This window comes from Brassica napus, chromosome C7, assembly GCF_020379485.1.
Source record: "Brassica napus cultivar Da-Ae chromosome C7, Da-Ae, whole genome shotgun sequence".
Classification (NCBI taxonomy): Eukaryota; Viridiplantae; Streptophyta; class Magnoliopsida; order Brassicales; family Brassicaceae; genus Brassica; species Brassica napus.
In genome coordinates, this window is record NC_063450.1 from 23,330,436 (window position 1) to 23,352,906 (window position 22,471).

Consider the following 22,471-nt stretch of genomic DNA (forward strand, 5'->3'; position numbering starts at 1 on the left):
TAGAACAATGGAGATTGAGCATTGTATGCATGAGTTGGTCCCTTTCTTAGATATATTATGTGCAATGTCAAGGCTACTTGATTTGAGAGTAAACCACTTTAAAAGATCATGGATTTTGAACCTCTTGACCCACTTGAATAAAAGCCTTCCCTTACTCAACCAAATGATTTGGACCAATTGACCATTTGCAAGAATTCACTTAATGTTTTATGCTTAATGAATGTGAGAGTTGGTTGATTTGAATGTGTGGATGCTTGATGATGAGTATAATGGCAAAAGAAGTTGAGATAGGCCTAGAGAAGCTAGAGTGTAATAAGAGAGTGTGCTCATGGTGGATTAGATGTTGAATTGAGTGCTATTTGTATTTCTTTTGGCTATGAGCTCCCACCTTCAAACCTCTCTCCCTATGAGTTCTAGAAAGTTCACTTGTGGACAAGTAAAAGAACAAGTTTGGGGGAGTACCTTCTCTGTGTAGGTTAAGCACCGAAGAAACGGCTGATGGTTCGAAACATGATCGTTGGATGATGTCATGCGGGAATGTGGGAGACGCAGACTTCTTGGTTTGTAGCCGTTGTATGTTGTGTTTGCCTTTATTTGGACAGATTCATGGAGGTGAAGAAGATATGGTGGTGGGTCAGTGTTTTATAACTTTGTAGTTTTATTTTTGTAAAGTTATTATGTTATACATCACATATTTTTGATTGAAGCCGCTGATTGTTTTATTTGAAATTGCTCACTAAGTTTATTGCCTTTTCTAGTATTGATATGGCAAATATTTTGATTTTGAGTGGGTGATTGGAAGTTTGCCGTTCTGTAATTTATGTTGAAAATGTGAGGTGATTGGAATATATATATTTTTAGTGGTGTGTGTTTTACAGATGAGGGAAATGGACTTCATTACCGTAAATATAATAAGTCTTTCTTTAAGCGAAGGAGATGTAAATATGGTAAATAGATATTCTGATACTTTGGCAAAAAGAATAAATATATATTCTCATAATTATACTGATCTGGTCCACTCTTTTGGTACGTAATATTTGTCGTATATTGCGCACGTCAAAGGTGTATGAATATTGTAAGTTTGACTAAGGATTTTGACATTAATATCTCTAGCAAGGAACACGATTTGAGTAGTAACCATTCCAGGCTACTTATAAATAGCAAACACTCGGAAGTGGAGCCATTTATAATTGTTAATACCAAGTGATCGCTTTAAAAGATGATAATCATTACGTAATCCAAAAAAAGTCTTAACCAATATGTAAATTGTTTGCAGGGGAAAAGGAAAACCAAACACTGAAATAGTGAGTAAAAGGGTAGCTAAGTCTTGCTCAAAAGAAAAAGGGAAACTGAAACAGCAACGAAGACCTCTGAGATAAGTGGTGGAAGCTCTAATTGTCATGTTTTGGACGATTTGCTTTCTTTGGTTCTTCACTGTGACATGTACTTTTATTCTCCTCGCCTGCACGATCTCCATCTGCTTCGGACGTTAGAGCAACATGGTTTTCGACTGAGGCTGTTCCCGCTGGCAGAACTGCTGGAGAGATAATTTTTGTGACAGTTATAGTACGTGTCTTCCCTGTTAAGTTGTGGTCTGATACCTTGACACTGAATTTATGTGTTTTGACCAATGGTGTTGATTAAAACCAAACACTGAAATAGTGAGTTAAAGGGTAGCTAAGTCTTGCTCAAAAGAAAAAGGGAAACAGAAACTGCAACGAAGGCCTGAGACCTCTGAGATAAGTGGTGGAAGCTCTAATTGTCATGTTTTGGACGATTTTCTTTCTTTGGTTCTTCACTGTGACATATACTTTTATTCCCCTCGCCTGCACGATCTCCATCTGCTTCGGACGTTAGAGCAGCATGGTTTTCGACTGAGGCTGCTCCAGCTGGCAGAACTGCTGGAGAGAGAATCTTTGTGACAGTTATAGTATGTGTCATCCCTGTTAAGTTGTGCTCCGATACCTTGACACTGAATTTATGTGTTTGACCAATGGTGTTGATTAAAGCTTCAGGGACATGTATCTGATGGTCAGCTCCAAGGTTTTGATTAGCCTAACATTCGAGGGGAAAGAATGTGAGATTAAATAAATTGGGGTGATATATAGTGCGATGGCTAGTTACCTCAAAGTAGTTGTCAACTACTTCTGCTGCATGTTTTCCAGTCAACCCACGACCACCATCACCAAGTAGGATGAAAACAACTTGCTCGTTATTGTCGTACACAGAGATCTTCGCACGATACATGTTATTAAGAGAAATAAAACGTCAATTCCAGCCAAGGTTTAAGTGAGTATTGAGGATAGAGCTCGAATACCGGCTACGTTATCATTGCCACATTTATCTCACATCAAAGAAGTAGGACCTTTGATGGCCTTAGTATGGCAGCCACTGCAGGCAATATAATACCAAGCAGAGTCACGTACAACATCATCAATGGTGGATATGCACTCAAAAAAGCTACCTGCAGTTGTGTTAAAGCAAGTGATCAAAATAACTAAGCATTTCGTTATGACTGAAAAACATAGAGTAGCATTTTTTGTTGTCTGAGAAATATGGAGCTTTGATTTTACCTTCGCCTGCTTGATGTAGGCGTATATTTCCGCAATAGTCATTGTCTCAGCCTTAGTTACCACCTCCGCATTAACCAGCTCCTGAATCTCTGGTTTAGAACCCATCCTGTGAAAATTTAAAACTTTACTTTGTGAGACACTCCGAAGAAGGGCTACGTCTAAGTATCATTTGAATCTGACAAACGTATAACTGTTGACAAAACATAGACTAACCAGTTGAAGTAATCAATGGTTGGTTGGACATCATAGTAACTAGTCGAAGTAATCAACTTCTTGAGAGGAGGAGGATTTCGAGATTGAATGGAAGCCACTGAAGACGAAATGGTTTATAAAGAAGGAGAAATATAGGGAGATGAAACGAATTCATTAAGAGGATAGTGAAGAAGATTGATTGATAGCAGTTAAGGGTCAGTAATGGAGTTTTGAGGATGAGGAAACGGAAAAGACGAAGAAGAAAGTCGATCGACGCTGGGTATTAGGGTTTTATTTTGTGATAATGACTGGGCCACAAATGATGGAGGGTCCAATAGAGAAATTGTGAATTTTAAGCCCGATGGAAACAAAATGACACGGCGGTAGAAAGCAATTTTATTGGTTGATTTTTTAAACCAACGTGGATTTTTTAAACCAACGTGGAAACTCTCTATGCGTAGTTTATTTTCCTTTTGGTATAGTATATATAGATTGTTCAAAGATGTATGAAAAGACTTATTAAAAGAGAGGAGAGGACCATTAACATGTCATTTCAGTTTTCAGCCCACAAAGCCAGCCATGAGACACCCTTCTTCTAATATGAATTAAATTATTACAAAACTCCAAAATTACAATTTAATTTGGTGGGTCCAATTGCCGTTTCAATCTTTGTAAATCTGTCTATTGACTTGCTCCAAATAAGACACGATTCACAGCCTTTTTGTTTGTTGAGTTTCAGTTTTTTTGTTCGTATTCAGACAACGTAGACATGTAAGAAAAACATATCTCTCTATCTCTATCTCTCTCTTACATTTCTCTTGGCCGTAGTTTGTAATGTAGTAGATCTTATGGTTCATTCAATCAGTCGCAATAGCCAAGTGGGAACAGCATCTAGGGTTCTTTTTTTGTGTTTGTATTCGATACATTAATCAACTTGTAAGTTTAGTCTAAGAATGTCCACATTGCGATTCATTGGTATAATTTCAGTCTTTTATCTATTCTATTAAAACAGCAGCATGACCAATTAATAAAAGTAGGGTCCAACTAATTTTAAGAAACTGATTATTTTATAACTGCATCAATAATATTCATTTTTATTTAAAACAACTTACCGTAACTCCTTATATCTATTCTATTAAAACAGCAGCATGACCAATTAATAAAAGTAGGGTCCAACTAATTTTAAGAAACTGATTATTTTATAACTGCATCAATAATATTCATTTTTATTTAAAACACCTTACCGTAACTCCTTATATAACTCATAAGAATCAAACGAAAATGGTGTGCCCATTTCTCTCAACTACATTGATTAACCGACGTGTAAGATGTGAATAATTATACCATTTTTGTTGTTTCCAAATGTGGTTATGCCTATTTATATTACCTCAAATATAACCATCTTATATATTATGCACAATGTAATACCCTTTATAATCCCTAATATAAACGTTTAATATTTGACCTAACATCAGTTAATATAATATGTTCAAAAATATATAAATATTTAAATGTTTTTAAAATCTATTCTATTAAATTATGAATATGACCTATTAATAAAGGTTTAATCCAATTATTATTTTCTCCATATAACCTACTTAAAAAATAAATTAAATATTTTATAACTGCATTTTAAATAAAGCAAAATAAACAAATTATACAACACATAATTTGTAACTTCCATCCCAAAATTCTCGGTACCCACATATATATCACCGACAATTTTGTTTTTTGAAAAAATATATCACTAACAGTCTGACAGTTATATATATATATATATATATATATTAACAAATATTATTTTTTTTTTGGTTTATAGCTAACGTGAATTGTATATTACTGACAGTTATATATATATATAATAACAAATATCCTTCTTTTTTGAATTTATATCAAATGTGAATTGTTAACCTATATAATCTATTCTATTAAAACAACAGCATGACCAATTAATAAAAGTAGGGTCCAACTAATTTTAAGAAACTAATTATTTTATAACTGCATCAATAATATTCATTTTTATTTAAAACAACTTACCGTAACTCCTTATATAACTCATAAGAATCAAACGAAAATGGTGGGCTCATTTCTCTCAACTACATTGATTAACCGACGTGTAAGATGTGAATAATTATATCATTTTTTTTGTTTCCAAATGTGGTTATGCCTATTTATATTACCTCAAATATAACCATCTTATATATTATGCATAATGTAATACCCTTTATAATCCCTAATATAAACGTTTAATATTTGACCTAACATCAGTTAATATAATATGTTCAAAAATATATAAATATTTAAATGTTTCTAAAATCTATTCTATTAAATTATGAATATGACCTATTAATAAAGGTATAATCCAATTATTATTTTCTCCATATAACCTACTTAAAAAATAAATTAAATATTTTATAACTGCATTTTAAATAAATCAAAATAAACAAATTATACAACACATAATTTGTAACTTCCATCCCAAAATTCTCGGTACCCACATATATATCACCGACAATTTTGTTTTTTGAAAAAATATATCACTGACAGTCTGACAGTTATATATATATATATATATTAACAAATATTATTTTTTTTTGGTTTATATTAAACGTGAATTGTATATTACTGACAGTTATATATATATATATATATATATATAATAACAAATATCCTTCTTTTTTGAATTTATATCAAATGTGAATTGTTAACCTATATAATCTTAGATTAAAATTAACTTTGATATATTTTAAAAAATCATTTTTACACCACAATAACATAATTTACATCTCAACCCAAGAAGTTATGATTTATTCATCGAGACATTAATTTATTCAAATTCTGAATGTTTTACGGAATAGGTTTTAACGGGTTTAAACATATATAATCTTAGATTAAAATGATGTTAAAATAGGTTTTAACAGGCTTTAAATAAACTTTTAATAGAAATAAATATTCGTTTAAACTCATTTATTTTAACAGATTGCAAATAGGTTTTTCTGTTAAAAATCATTTATTAAATGTGAATTTACTAAAAATTAGTGAAGACTATAGTAACCATTTACGTAAATATATTTATCTGAATATATTAAATTCATGATTTTTGGTGTGGGTTGGGTTTGATATTAGTTTTCGGATATAACATTTTAAGAATCTTTCGAGTATATATGCCATGTCTAATAAAACATGAGACTTTAATTTTCAGGTCGATTCCAAATCGATTTTTTTTTGTACGATTATTCTTGACTAATTATGTTAGGTAACTACGAAAAAATATAATATGTCACAAATTTTAGGAATAAAATAAAAAAATAATTTCTGAAATGCATAAAGCACAAGTGTATAGTTATGCAACTTGACATACTTAGTATAGTTACCAACAATTAAATTAAATTAATATTAATTAAAAAAAAAACATAGAAATTAAAAATTTTTAAAAATATTTTAAAAAATTAAACAAAAAATATACCCGCCCTTTTAAGGGCGGGTCAATATCTAGTTAATTAATTAATGTGTTTGTATGGGTACATTTTTGGAGATACAACAGATTCATGAATTATGATCATATAAAAGATTTGATACATCTCTTAACGACACAGTGATCGTTGTACTTCCTTAAAACAGTTTTGTTTTAATTTAAAAAAAACTTCTAAACTTAAGAAGCCTTTTTAAGTTTTACCATAGTAGTTTTGAACGCTTGAAATATGATATTTTTGAAAATGTTCTTTTGTAAATATTCCTAGGCTCTTCAAATATGCGTTTCGTAAGTAACATACATTTTATCCACTGTCCAGTAACTGTCTGTAACAGAAGAAGCGGCAAAACGAAGGTTGAACACTTGAATGTGATATAACTTATAAGTTACAAAGGCAGTGCCCCTCTAAGTTTCTTCGTGGGGACCAAACTTTCAGCTAAACAACAACATCCTACTATGTGACTCCTATATCTTTTAGTTGTGTATTGTCTTTTTATGAACTAGACCTTCTTATCGTTTATAACAACAACAATAAAACAAGATTTCTCCTATCGTTGAAAGTTTCTTTAATGTATAACCCTTACTTTATTAATTAACCTGTTTTATGTAGCACCTCTATAGTTTACAAAAAAAAAAAAAATGTAGCACCTCTATATATCGTAATAGAGCACTTCCAAACAAAAAAAACATCTTTGAAATTTCTACCAATACTTTATTAACTTGTTTTGTAGTAGCTTAGATAATCATATTATAGCCACTTCCAAACAAAAAAAACGTCTTTGAAATTATCCATCTTACCAAAATGTTAAGCGCCACGAGTAGTAACATTTCTTATGTACCACAGATGTAAATCAATATTGGCTCGTTGATAATGACAGATTGTTGTTAGAAAGGGTTAGACAAAATGAATCTTAAGAAAAAAAATCCAGTTCTTAATGGAATTTGGTATGTTTGGTTTGGCTTCATTGCACTGAAATTGGTATCAGATCAGTTTTTCCCTTTGTTCCACAAGACTTTGTAAGTGCAACGGTGGTGATGTATTAATGGTTAAAGAAAATCGGCTCAGTTATGATTGTGAGTTACATTCGTTCGTTGATCAGTTTCGGTTTAAGAGATACTATATGTACAAACTATAGTATCTTCTAACAATAAAAATGACTTGTCACATTATTATTACCAGATAATATATACATCAGCTCTATCCAGACAAGAAAGTCACATTATTGGTTTTCCCAGAAAGCACAATTAAGTGCAAAAAACAAAACTTCTGTCGTTGCAGAAGAAAAAAACACTTACAAAAACTTCAGCTTCTTTAAAATAAAAAGCTAAAGTGAGATATAACAGGAATATTCAGTAATTCACACCTAATGGTGAGTTCATAGCAGAAGCAGCAAGGGAAGCTCTCTTAACGAATCTTCCTTTCATTCGAGGTCTTTTCTCTGCATTCAGTTTACGTACTTCGTACCTTATCTTCTTCGAAAACAATCTCGTCCTCCTCTTCTCCCTGTACCTCGAGACTCTAGCTTCTCTTCCTCCATCCCCAAACCCACTCGAGGGTAAACATCCACCAACGTGATGCTTCTGCTGACTTTCTCTAACATTCCCCCCCTTAAAACACACAAATTCAACTTTAGTTTGTTAGGATTAACTTGGACCTGAGTTAAATATATAAATATAGCTATTAGCGAAACTCACTTTAGATTAATAAATAATGAGTTTATATAACATACCATGGAAACAAATGGCCAACTGCTGATGTCTATGTCACGTTCTGGTGGCTCTCCTGATGTCCACGGTGGACCTTGGCCTCCCCAAGTTGATATCACCGAGTCATAGTTTAATCTCAGCATCAGAACATTCTTTTTCTCTTCCTCCTTCACCTTTACACATTCACCACTACCTTCAATATTCTTTATTACTTCTTCGTATGTGTTGTGTGACTCGTAATCAAAGCTCAGCTCAAACGGCGCCGTTGCATCTCGGTCATCATCGCATATTCCAATGTTCATATCTTTTGTTTCCTCCTCTTTTTCTATTTTAAACATTTCTGTTTTAGATAACCCTAGTTCCTCCATGGCATAAGACTCTGTGTCTAGCCCACGACCGAGTAGACTCTCCACGTCAGCAGCGTACTCTTCGAGCTCCATGTCGGTCGGGAAAAAACCATTTAAACAACTCTCGGCGTTGTCTTCGTCCTCCTGATCATCCATCATTACACCACTTCTCATAATTGGAAACTCGATCTTGGCCTCAGCGACATCGTGTAAGAGTTGCTCAGCCACCGTTGGATCAAGAACCGGCACTTGACAGATAAGCTGTTCTTCGAGCTCACAGCTCTCGGTCTGGTCCTCAACGCTAATCTCGGGGACCAAATCATGAAATATCGACAAATTATTCTTCTTACCAGAGCCACGTGGAGTACGAGGTTTACGACTGACCCCGTGATGCCACGTTGCAGCCTCATGCGGAGGAGAAGAAGGTGAGTGGTTGTGGTTGTGGTTGCTATGCTTTGAGGCAGACTTCAAAAGAACTCTCTCGTGCCGGCGAGCGAGAAGATTGGCTGAGTGGACCAAAGTGTCGCAAGATTGGCATAGGAAAGCATCGTCGGCGGCGCAGTACCACCGTGCCCGCCTCTTCACGCAGCTGTCGCAGGCCCTCGCTCTCTTAGCACCAACAGCACTCGCCAAACTTTTCATCTTTTCACAAGATCGAAAAAACAGCATCAACAGCGAGAGAGCACGAGGGGTTTGATTGGGAGCTTAACTTCAGTAGTTGAATATTTTCTCAAATGATTACTCTCTACAAAAAGTTATACTCCCGTGAAGTGCGCTCTACTTTGTCAGTTGATTTTTAAGTAATGAAAAAATTTATGTACTTTTTTGGGTGTTTATTGTAAGAGATCATATATCTCTGTTGATATTCTCACAATATTTCATTTACTCTGTTTTAGGAATGTCTGTTTAGAGTTAACCAAGTCTCTCTTGTATAAATACGTTCCCTTGTACTTTGTCAATAATATAACAAATACATTCCTTACATGGTATCAAAGCTATACCGATAATCCTAAATTTTTTATTTTTTTTCTCTAGCCGCCATCCTCGTCCCCACCTTTCTCTTCCTCTTCTTTCTCCATGACTATGGCTACTCCAGCAGAACGGATCGATGACACTCAACCTCTTCTTAACGTTAACATGGTCAATGTTAACAAAATAACCTCCACAAACTACATGACTTGGAGCCTTCAAGTTCATGCTCTCCTCGACGGGTACGACCTCGCCGGTTACGTCGACGGATCCAAACCAGCGCCTCCTTAGACTATCACCGTCGACAACGAAACCACCATCAACCCTGACTTCACCAAATGGAGACGATAAGATCGGCTCATTTACAATGGTCTCATCGGTACTCTGTCTCCCACCATCCAGGCGCTTGTCACCAACACCAAAACCTCTCAAGAAGTCTGGAAATCTCTCACTGCAACGTACGCTACACCAAGCCGAGGTCACATTCAGCAACTGCGTCTACAACTCAAGCACTACACCAAGGGAGATAAGACTATCAACGAGTACATGAGGGGCCTCACCAGTCGATTTGATCAGCTCGCGTTGCTAGGGAAACCGTTAGATCATGAAGACAAAATTGAATACGTGATTGACGGTCTCCCAGAAGAGTACAAATCAGTAACTGAACAAGTTGAAGGCAGAGACGTAAGCCCTTCTATCGTTGAGATCCACGAGAAGCTCATCAACAAGGAAGCGAAACTACTCGCGTCCTCCACACCTGCTGTGAACCCGATCCCGATGACTGCAAACATGGCCACATCCCGGCCTAAACAACACCAACAGAGAGGAAACAACTCGAACTGGAACAACAACCCGAGACCAAACCAGTTCAACTCGCAGAAGCAGGAGTACAAGACGTCAAAAGGATATCAAGGACGCTGTCAAATCTGCAGTGTCTTCGGTCATAGCGCTCGCCAGTGCCCTCAGATGCCTCAGCAATTCACTAATGTCAGTTCCTCACCATTCAGACCGTGGCAGCCCAGAGCCAATCTCGCTGTCTCAGCTCAGCACCCGTCAACTGTGTGGCTCATGGACTCTGGCGCAACACATCACTTAACAAGTGATCTTCAAAACATGTCTCTCCATCAACCATATCATGGTGATGACTCGGTCTTGATTGGTGATGGTTCTAGACTACCCATCACACACACTGGTTCCCTCTCACTTCCCTCAAACTCTCGAAACTTAACATTGAGCAATGTTTTGTGTGTGCCAAATATTCAGAAAAATCTTATTTCGGTTTATCGTTTATGTAATGCTAACAAAGTATCTGTTGAATTTTTTCCTGCTCACTTTCAGGTGAAGGATCTCAGCTCGGGGGTCCCGTTAATCCAAGGCAAGACCAAGGATGAGCTCTATGAGTGGCCAGCCAGAACCTCTACCCTTCAAGCTTTCTTCACAACCTCTACACCAAAAACTATCTTGTCTGATTGGCACTATCGCCTAGGACATCCATCTGCTTCTATTCTTAACGCTGTTGTTTCAAATTTTTCTTTACCTTTCTCTCAATCTGTAACCCAAGCCACTTTGTGCTCAGATTGTGCCATCAATAAAACTCACAAACTTCCTTTTCATCAAAACACTATACACTCAACTCACCCCCTACAATACATCTACACAGACCTATGGTCCTCTCCAATTACTTCTGTCGACAATTATAAGTACTATCTTGTACTTGTGAACCACTTCAGTTGCTACACCTGGCTCTACCCCCTAAAACTAAAGTCTCAAGTGAAAGATACGTTCAAGGCATTCAAGCTTCTCGTTGAGAACCAATTCTCCACAAAAATCGGCAGCTTATACTCTGATAATGGAGGAGAGTTTGTGGCTCTTCGTCATATACTCGCCGAAGCCGGCATCTCACACCTCACATCCCCACCCCATACCCCTGAACACAACGGCATCTCGGAACGGAAGCACCATCATGTCGTTGAAACCGGCCTCACCTTGCTCACTCACACCTCCATTCCCAAATCATACTGGACCTATGCATTCTCAGCTGCAACCTATCTTATAAATCGCCTACCAACTGCTGTCCTTGACATGGTCTCTCCCTTCTACAAGCTTTTTGGATCACGACCGAATTACTTGAAGCTGAAGGTATATGGCTGTCTCTGTTTCCCATGGTTAAGACCATATACATCTCACAAACTTGAGGACATGTCTACACCGTGTGCGTTCATTGGATACTCCACTTCACAAAGCGCCTACCTTTGTCTCCAAATTGCAACTGGTCGCATATACGTCTCGCGCCATGTTAAGTTTGATGAAACCGTCTTCCCCTTCCAGACCAAAACCACCACTAAAGCAACTTCTTCATCGACCACACCAACCCCGACTTACCCATCCTCACCGGCCACAACAATTCCTATCTCACCACAACCACCACCTACAAACCAAACCCCTCCTCAGCCACCACTCGTAGAGCAAACGGGCACCTCGAGCTCAGAACGTCACTCGTCAGCGCAGGTAAATTCCACAACACCTTTGTTCAGTGCTACTAACGATACGAGTGTGAATGCAGAGACATCAACAAACTCACTTTCTCCTGAGAGTCACAATAATCCTGAGGCCACATCGTCAACATCAGCGACACCTACGTCAAACAACACTCCACCAGTTCCGGCTCCATCGTCGACCTCAACGATACCGTCTCAAGACTCTGCAACTTCAACACCACTGCCACCCCCAGTTGAAAATCAACACTCGATGATCACTCGTCGTAAGAACCAGATCTCAAAACCGAACCCCAAATACAACTATGCAGCAGCTCTATTTTCAACATATCCTGCAGAACCTCACACGATCACTCAAGCGCTCAAAGACAACCGATGGAGAGCGTCAATGTCAACTGAAATGGACGCTTTCGCAAGGAATGACACGTTTGAGCTTGTTCCAAGAAAACCAGAGTACAATGTTGTGGGATGCAGGTGGTTACACAAAAACAAGTTCAATGCCGATGGAACACACCGCTGCTGCAAATCGAGACTGGTCGCGAAAGGCTACAATCAGGAGTATGGGCGCGACTACGTTGAAACCTTCTGCCCAGTAATCAAGTCGACTACTCTGCGACTGGTTCTTGACATAGCCGTGAGCAATGTGGCCAATAAAACAACTCAACGTCAACAACGCGTTTCTTCAGGGCACTCTAACAGAAGAAGTGTATATGGATCAGCCTCCGGGCTTCAAGAATACAGACACTCCAGACCATGTGTGTCGCCTCCGCAAAGCTGTTTATGGGCTCAAGCAAGCCCCAAGGGCTTCGTTTGTGGAGTTATGGACTTTTCTTCTCAGTCTTGGCTTTCAAAACTCGCTCGCTGACACGTCTTTCTTCATCGTGCACGAAGGAAATCTCCACATCTACCTCCTTATTTATGTAGATGATATTCTAGTGACCGGGAACACTGTGAACGGGATCCAGCGAATTCTCACTCTCCTTGCTGAACGCTTCTCTATCAAGGACCCGGAGGACTTAAATTATTTCTTGGGTATAGAAGCTCATCGAACTCCCAAGGGCCTTCATCTTTATCAAAGAAAGTACATCCTTGACCTTTTGCACCGGCATGATATGACAAATGCGAAGCCGGTGACTTCTCCGATGGCTTCCTCTCTAAAACTTCATCTCCGATCCGGTGTCTTGCTCTCAGACCCTACAAAGTATCGGCGACTGGTTGCTAGCCTGCAATATATTCAGTTCACTCGCCTTGACATTGCATTTTCTGTAAATAAACTCTCACAGTTTATGCACATGCCAACAGAAGATCATTGGCAGGCTGCAAAACGGATACTTCGCTACTTAGCTGGTACACCAACTCATGGGATCTTCTTCTCAGCTACAAATAAACTCGTCCTTAAGGCCTACTCGGATGCTGACTGGGCTGGTGACTCTGATGATTATATCTCCACCAACTCATACATCATCTATCTTGGCCAAAATCCGATCTCCTGGTCATCAAAGAAACAAAATGGTGTTGCAAGGTCCTCAACTGAAGCAGAATATAGAGTTGTCGCCAATGCAACAGCAGAAATAAACTGGATATGCAACATCCTTACTGAACTTGGTGTCTCATTACCCATCTCTCTGGTCATTCTCTGTGACAATGTTGGAGCCACGTTTCTGTGTGCAAACCCCGTCTTTCACTCACGCATGAAACACATCGCAATCGACTACCATTTTTTTCGGAACCAAGTTCAACAAGGAGCTCTGGTCGTTGCTCATGTTCATACTCGGGATCAACTGGCGGACGCATTAACTAAGCCACTCTGCAGGGCACGATTCTTGGAATTAAGGAACAAGATTGAAGTGCTTCCACCAGCTCCATCTTCAGGGGGCGTGTAAGAGATATCATATATCTCTGTTAATATTCTCACAATATTTATTTTACTCTGTTTTAGGAATGTCTGTTTAGAGTTAACCTAGGGAATGACTAGTAACCATGGATAGGAATGATTAGGAAAAGAATGAATATGAATAAAATTTTGGGAATGATGAGGAATGAGGATTCCTTATCAAAATTAACAAGGAACAAATTTGCATTATAATTCTCTACAAAAAAAGGAATGAGAAGGAATGAAGCGGAAAAAATATTTCTCATGAATGTTAACATTTTTGAGGAACGTTAAGGAATGTAGTGTTCCTCTTCATTCCCTTGGTTACCATTCAAATCCCTAGTCTATCTTGTATAAATACGTTCTCTTGTACCTTGTCAATAATATAACAAATACATTCCTTACATTTATGTCTTCAAATGAGACCCATCTAAATGCCTTATCTAGATTTTGATTGGTTGAGTTCTGAATATGATCCTTGTAATAGTGTTTTCATGGGTCAGCTTCTTTATCCAATGGATTTCTTGTGTGTCCTACTTGTTGCCTTATTTTTTTTCTTCTCTATTCTCTATTCCTTGCACAACCCTGAATGCATTTTTGGAATAAAATCTTCTTGAATGCTTAGTTCCTTTGCATTCCAAAAAATGTTCACCGGTTACAACGTAAAAATTGAAAGGTACTCCATTTTATTGTATGACATTCCATATCATTCCCCAAAAAGTTTTAACTTTCATATGTGAAAAGTCATTCCAAATCAAAGACGTGGAATGCTGATTATGTTCTTTAAATTCCATAAATAATAATTTCTACCATTCCATATATTCCTTTATATGTAGATTTTTGTGGTTTTTTGTTATTTATTTCTTTTTGTGTATATGTCTCTCTTATTTCTGCCGGTTTGTTTATATATTCAAACAAAAAATGAAAAATTTAAGTAGGGAACACTTAGAAAAGACTAATATGAAAATTAGACTTTTGCCGGGTTGTTTATATATTCAAACAAAAAATGAAAAATTTAAGTAGAGAACACTTAGAAAAGACTAATATGAAAATTAGACACTTCTTTGGAACACTTGCAAATTATAACTTTTTCATTAGGAAGAAAACAAAAAAAAAATATTTGCTATCTAACAAAAACTAATAACCATGTTTGGTTAGTAAAAAATAACTAGTTAAAGAGGCCAAATTCAAGATTAGTCACTAGCTTTAAGCACTAGTAAACTGATTTTACAGGGTTAATTTACAAATCTTTATATGTTGTTTCTTGCAAAACATATAAAATGGAGTTGTTAACATAGAAGTATACTTTTGGAAATATGTGTGGTATTTTTTTGACTCTTTGGGTATAACATCATCCCAAACAATTTACACTGAATTAGCCACGATCATGGCTACCAATTTTCTGTGACTAAGTATTTTAGATACGATCTACTCACTACTTAGCCACAGAAGAAAAAATCAAAATAGATAAAAAAAATCTTGGCCAGTCGATAAAAATGTTATTATTTACAAATATACAGCAATTTGACGGGATGAGTTAGCTCACTTGGTAAGAACCCTGTTGGCCAATTGTCATGCTCACGGGTTCGACGCCAGGCGGAGGCGAACTGCCCATTCTGTCACCAAATGCGGTACTGGGTGTTGGGCCTTGTCCCCAGCCCAGGTACAGCCCTCCCGGGTGAAGTGGACCGCTGCCTAACCGGGTCCAGGGGAATGATCCACGTAAGTGGGAAACCCCTGGATTACAAAAAAAAAAAAATATATACAGCAATTTAAGTGTTCGTACTAGACGAATATGGCTACAAGACTACTAGTGGCCTTGAATATCGCAAGACAGCCACGAAGCGTCAATTGTCCAATCATTCAACATGTTTACAAATGACCACGTATAATTCGTGGCTTTTATGTGACGAACCTATCATCGATAGATGCGTAAGTTAACGTAAGTAATACTCAAGTTGAATAGGAGTCTTGAAATAGCCATAGTTACACTGTGTTGCTACTTGTTGCCTTGGTTTTTCATTAAAGCCAACAAGTAATACTATAACTCTCTAAAAGTTGTACGAGTAAAATCTCATTTAACCGTAATATATTTTCCAAGAGCAATTGATGTAGAGTTTGAATATATATTGAATATATTTTTGGATTTTGAATTGAAAAGATTCATGGAAAACTATTATGTATGAAAATGTTGCGTAGAACATGTAAACTAGAGCTGATGATTCTTAGAAGAATTCTTGAAACCATACAGTCAGAGGATTTAAAGCATTTGGAATTGCATAAGGCGTATATAACTTGGGCCGACAATTCCATGTAACATATTTCTCATCGTTTCTCCGGCCATACAAGCCGTCGTCTGTACTATTCCATTCACTACAAGAAAAAATATTAATTACAAAGGCAGTTTTCCTTGTTATTTCGTCGTAATAGGAGAGTTACAACAAATTAACACAAATTAACAAGGATGTGTGTTTTGTTGTAAAACGCTCGTCGTAATGGAAGATTCGTCGTAACATAACAATAACGACCGAATTCGTCGTAAAAGCAAAGGAGACATATTCGTCGTAATATCGTAGTTATGATTCATCGTAAAAGATTCATACATTTTCCTCATAATGTCGTATTTAAGTGGTTGTACATTTTACAAAGAATTGACAAATAAGTCGTTGTAAAGTACTCGTAAATTTTTACGACGAATTTACAAGTCTTTCATGCAAAGTCCTTGTAAATATTACAAAGACTTTACAAGTACTTCCTTCTAGAGTCCTTGTAAATATTACGAGAAATTAACATCTCATTGATGTATTTAATTTATTTATAAAATTGAAAATATTTAAATTATAAAACAGAAATATTCTAAAATAAAATATTTTAAAATATGAAAATTATATATATAAATTTCATAAATAATATTTAATTTATAATACAAAATGAAAAAAGTATTAAAAACAAAAAAGTTAATGGAAGACGTCGTCGTCGAAGTAGTTGTTGGGGTGGCTCTTTTTCAGAGAGTCTCATACTTGATCTGAAGTAGATGATCGGGCCGAAGAAGATGTCCCAACACCGTCGACAAACGTCTCGGAATAAGTGAGTGGTCGTTTCTTAAAAGTCATCTAATTGTTTTAAAAAAAATTAATCAGTTTAAATACCGCAACATAATCTTTGAATATAGTTATGTTACCTAAACTGAGAGCATCATTATCGGGGTTGTTTAGGGGGTTTCTTAAATTAATTGTGATTTAAAAAAAAAAGAAAATTACCTTTTAGTAGAAGAACCGTCGCTTAATTAAGGGGAGGAAGAGACAGTCTCTTATGGGACACTCGTCCTTCTCTCTCTCATCTCTCCTCTGTTCTTCTTGGCCGGTGTGAATCATCGCCGGTATCATCAATCCTCAATTTCGTTTTACTATCTCTGTACTGAGCTTGCGTTCCTTTTGGTATAGATTTGAAACGCAAGAGAAGTTGATCATCGTCGGAACCATTCACCACAAGCCCAAACCAGACCATGTGAGTTGATTTCGTCTCTCCTTCCTCTGTAATTCTCAGATTTTGAATGATGAATCTGATTCTCTTCTGCAGCGATTAATTCTCAGATTTTGAATGATGAGATCTAACCAAAAGATCTCTTCTTTCTTCGTTATAATTAAGGCCCACATGCTACGTCTTGGTAACGCTTCTCTAGCTTCAGCTTCCCACTCCGGTCAGATTCAGCGAGGTGGAGCTTGTAACTCCCGACGGATATCCAGAAGATGGCCTCGTATGTTTTCAACAACAACTACTTGAAGAACGGACTCGCTGACGAGGCTTGTAGTTTCAACAACACCGCTCCTCTCACTTCCATCAATCCCAGTAAGTAAAGGTCTTTTTTTGGTTAAAATTTGAGACTTTGGAATCATCATTCAGTGTGTGTGTGTGTTTTCAGGTCAAGGAACTTGTAGATACCATTCAAGGTACGGCGTTTGAGTGATGTTTCATACTGCTTTGTAAATCAATAGGAATTTTCCTTTGTGTTGATTTGAATTCTTTGAAGTTTCCTTTTTTTTATTATGTTCATCGATTTCTTTAGAATGAGCAAATGTTGTTTTTAGTATGAGTGAAGTTAGTAACATGTTTGGTTCTTGGATTGTTTGATAAGATGATGAACATGATTGAAAGTATTTGGCTTTTACTTGTGTGTGCTGCTTTGTCTCAGATAATTCACATACTTGTTTTATTTGTTCTGTATTCTTGCGTAACTAACCAATATACTTTGTAAACACTCATGGATGTTGCAGTAAGAGAGTGAGCAATGGTCGAGTTGTGGATGACAACTTCAATGGGTGCAGGACAAGCAGATATGAGTCGTGGCTGACGGGTTTCCAGCAGCTGTATCTTGTTGGTCTTTTCACAAACTCAGAACCAAGAAGAGGTCAATTGGTAAGTGACAAACACATCTTGATGAGACCAAAGAAGCTTTCTTAATATTCATATTTTTTTTTGACAAGCATGAACTAGATAGGTGTTGTTTCATGGTAGAGCTTATCAATGTAGGTTGTTAAGGGATCCTAAAAGGGTTTTTGGGATAATGATGCTTTAAACTAAGTCTCTTAACTAAGTCTCTTAAACTCACTTTTCCTACTTAAAAGTATTAAAGAATAACTAAGAGCCTCTAAAATGGGTATATGGGATAATGATGCTCTAACCACCTAAACTAATTACCTAGAACTACCTAATCTAATATTTCAAAAAGAAAAAAGAAACATACCTTGAGAGGAGGAGGGGGACAGTGGGTAGAGAGGAATGGACGAGTCATTTTTCATTCATGTTGCGAGTTTATAAAAGGAAACTTCATTCCTCGTAAAGTCCTCGTAATTTTACGAGGAATCTGTCATGCATGCGTTTTAAGTTACGACGAAATTACTAGGCCCACGTTTTTAGTGTTACGAGGAATTTACCAGATCCGCGGTTTTAGAGTTACAACGAATTTACAAGGAAAACATTACAACGGATGTACAAGAAAAGCATTACAATGAATTTACAAGAAAATCATTACAACGAATTTACAAGGACACGTGTATTACGAGAAATCTACCAGGCAAATGTTTTTCTTTGCGACGAATTTACTAGGACTATATATGAATCCCTGAAAATCAAATCCTTAAACCCCAAAATCCCTTAACTATAACATCATATCCCTTTTACCCATCCTCCCCTTATCCCATTTTCCCTTATAACTTTAATTAGATTCCAAAACTAAACAAATGGGTTTGATTTCTAAATGGAACATATACAAACAAGATGAGTCTAAACAGGGTCCACCCAATTTAACATCATTTGAGTAAAGGCCTTCAAGGTTCATGTTCAATAAATCCGTCATTAGTGAGTTGCATAGACCACCTCCAGCATTTCCCTATTTTTGTTTCTATAATAAAGAAGTTTTTTTCCAATGTATTTCCTTATTTTTTCCTCTAAAAATAATATTCTTAAAATATTTTTATTTTATTTTATAGTGAACAGTTTTCATTTATAAAGTTGAAATTAACCTACTCATTATAACTTTTGAAATTTTTAATAAAATTACAATATATTTAAACTAAACATTTTACTACAAAAAAACATTATATGAAAATAATAAAACAAGGTAGACATTATCTAACCATCAACAATGCTATGTTTTTCATAAATAATCAACTAATGCATTTTGAAGTGAGAAATGTTTAGTTTAAATATCTTTAGTGGGGATGACAAAAAAAAAATATCTTTAGTGGGAGGAGTTATCTGATCAGAATAAATGGGATGGTCAATTATTTGGGGTTTTGCTAATTTAAAAATAAATTACACAAACTTTGTAAGCTCAAGAATTGTGAGCTTGTTCGTTCTGAGCCAAGAGTGTGTTACACATGGTGATGAGTGTGTAACATAGTACGTTAAGTTTGTTACGGCATGATGACGTGTCACAAACTTATGGAAGTAGAAGATATTGCTTTGGCGCGAAGCAAAGAAGATCTTCTGTTGGCGATATTTTAGGAAGTAGAATATTGTCTTTCACGGGTACTTAACGAGGGAACCTAGAAGTGTTTTAGGTTAAGCGTTAAGAGAGCAAAAAGCTAGAGCAAGATGTTTGTTCTTCTCGGCTACAGAAATCGAGTGAAAGGTTTTCAGCTTGGGTTTCTGTAATTTAGAGATTAGAAATTGGTCCGTCGCTAGTCGTGTGTGACTGAGCATAAACCGGATTAAACAGATATAGGAGGATTGTTTAAAAGATTTCTAATATACAAGAAAGTGTTCTTGAAAGACTTGTGTACGGTTCATATTTGTGTGTCTCTGAACTTTCATTTGGTATCAGAGCAGGAAACCTCTGTGGTATCAAGTACTACTAACAAGTTGAGATCCTGCAGATTTCATGGACACCATGAAGGAACTCTTACACATTCATAAGCCTATCATGCTGGACAGTACCAACTTTGGTCACTGGAAAGTGAGGATGCAACACATCATCAGAGGAGTTGATGAAGATGCTTGGACGTCTGTAGAAGATGGTTGGAGTGCTCCTATCGTTCTCTTGGAAGATAAGTCTGTTGGTCCAAAGCCTAAAGACCAGTGGACTGATGGTGAGAAGAAAGCGTCTAAGTTCAACTCTAAAGCTTTAACTGTCATATTCTCGTCAGTAGATGTTGAGCAGTTCAAGATCATACAAGGATGTGAATCTGCCAAGCAAGTGTGGGATACGCTCATAAATCACTTTGAAGGAAATACCAGTGTGAGAAGGACACGCCTTGATCACCTAGCCTCCAAGTTTGAGAATCTGAGAATGAGTGATGATGAGCCGATTGATGGATTCATATGCAAGATCAGTGAATTGGCAAGTGAAGGGTTTGTTCTTGGCAAGAAGTATGAAGAAAAGGATTTGGTGAAGAAGCTGCTAAGGTGCTTACCACCACAGTTTGAAGCTTATAAAGCTGTTCTCACACTTGCTGTTGACACAGATGAGATGAATTTTGATCAACTCTCAGGCATTCTGAAGGTGCATGATCTTGAGAAAACCAACCGACAATCTACTAACCAGAAGAGCATTGCCTTCACAGCTGAGTTTAAGGATGATGGTCGAGTCACTAAGATTGAAGAGAATCTGAGTTTAATGGCTCGAAACTTCAACAAGTTTGTCAAGCGTATGGAGAAAGGTGGTGGTAGATCCAATGGACGCTACCAAAAGAATGATGTTGAAAGGGGCAGCTCTCAGCAGTCAAAGCAGGATTCTAGCAAGAACACAAAGAAGTGTCATTAGTGTGAAGGTTACGGCCACTTCAGAAGCGAGTGTCCCCTTGCTAAGAGAAAAGAGCAAAAATGTATTGAGTGTAAAGGCATTGGGCATACACGCAGTGAGTGTCCTAGCATTCTCAAGAAAGAGAAGTCTCTCATGTGCTTCAGTGACACTGAATCTGAAAACGACAGTGACGAAGGTGAGCTGCACCTAAACTTCATGGCTCTAATTGGTCAAGAAAGTGGAAAAGATTCTAATGGTTACAGCGAGGATGATGATGATCTTGAGCAAGATCTTGAAACTGAGTACAAGACTCTATTTGACAAGTTCTATGATCTCAGTCATGAGAATCTCGAGCTTCTCAAGGAGAAAGCAATGCTGAAAGCTCAGATTAACATACTGGAACTTGATCAGCCTTCCACCAAGACAAAAGCTTACTCAATTGACCGAGAGTCGGATCAAGAAGTTCTTGCACTTAAGAGAGCGATGACAGAGCAAGAACGAGTTCGTAAGGAAGCTGAAGCACACGTACAAAGGTTGAGCGATATCTTAGCCGTAGAGACTGATCGAAGTAGGCTACTCGAAAGTCAACTAACTGAAAATCACAAGAAGGTTCGCATGCTCTCAGCTGGTACTGCAACTATTGATCACATACTTACATTGGGACAGTGTCCGAGTCTCAACATCGGCTTGGGATATAAAGGATCTACCTCAAAGGCTACTGAAACGAAGTTTGTGAGGGAAGCTCCTAATGAAGAAAAGAAACCTGAAGAGAAAGGGGTCCCTGCTGAAAGAAACGAGAATGTCCTCCCTAAACCAAGAAGACGTGGAAACGGATGTCATTTCTGTGGGAAACGAGGACACAACGCTAGGTTCTGTTACTTTCGAAGACGTCAGTATGAGAGAGCATGGAGGTTGAACCTGTGTTTCACCGAACCAACTGCTTACGGTTGCGTGTGGATAGTCAAACGTGATCTATATCCAAACTACAAAGAGAACACTCACTCTGAACTAAACACCGTTACTGTTAAATCACACACTGAAGCAGAACATGATCTTGTTTGCAACTTTGTGCGAGTACAAATAGACACAGAGATCGTTAGTAATGTTGATTATACCTCTGCTGAAGAAGCATCACAATCTCAACTTCCCTGGTATTTTGATAGTTGGTGCTCAAAGCATATGACTTGAAATGAAGATTATCTTGAGAAGCTCGAACTCATCAGAGGTGGAAAAGTTACTTTTGGAGATGGAGGACAAGGCAAAATTCGTGCAATTGGAATAACCTCCAGACCTGATGTGCCTAAACTCTCAAACGTTTACTTTGTTGAGGGTCTCAAGGCGAATCTGATCAGTGTGAGTCAACTATGTGATGAAGGATTAGAGGTTATCTTTAACAGCAAGGAATGTCACGCCGTTGATGCAACAAACAATGTGGTGCTGAGAGGTATTCGTTCAGGGAACAACTGCTATCTTTGGAGACCTTCAATCGTGTGTTTTACGGCTACTGAATCCAAACTTGATCTCTGGCACAAGAAACTAGGTCACATGAACACCAATGGGCTTAGCAGACTCGTGAATGCTGAAGTAGTAAGAGGTGTCC

At 37.2% G+C, this 22,471-nt stretch overlaps 1 protein-coding gene across 1 annotated transcript; it reads right to left on the reverse strand.

Moving 5' to 3' along the window:
- Nucleotides 1-7,386: 7,386 nt before the first annotated feature.
- On the reverse strand, nt 7,387-9,216 carry LOC106367566 (zinc finger protein CONSTANS-LIKE 16-like). The gene is made up of 2 exons (XM_013807352.3): nt 7,968-9,216; nt 7,387-7,845 (listed from the first exon to the last, which is right to left on the reverse strand). The coding sequence occupies exons 1-2, from the start codon at nt 8,958-8,960 to the stop codon at nt 7,588-7,590; spliced, it is 1,251 nt and encodes a 416-aa protein (XP_013662806.1). The 5' UTR covers nt 8,961-9,216; the 3' UTR covers nt 7,387-7,587.
- Nucleotides 9,217-22,471: the final 13,255 nt, after the last annotated feature.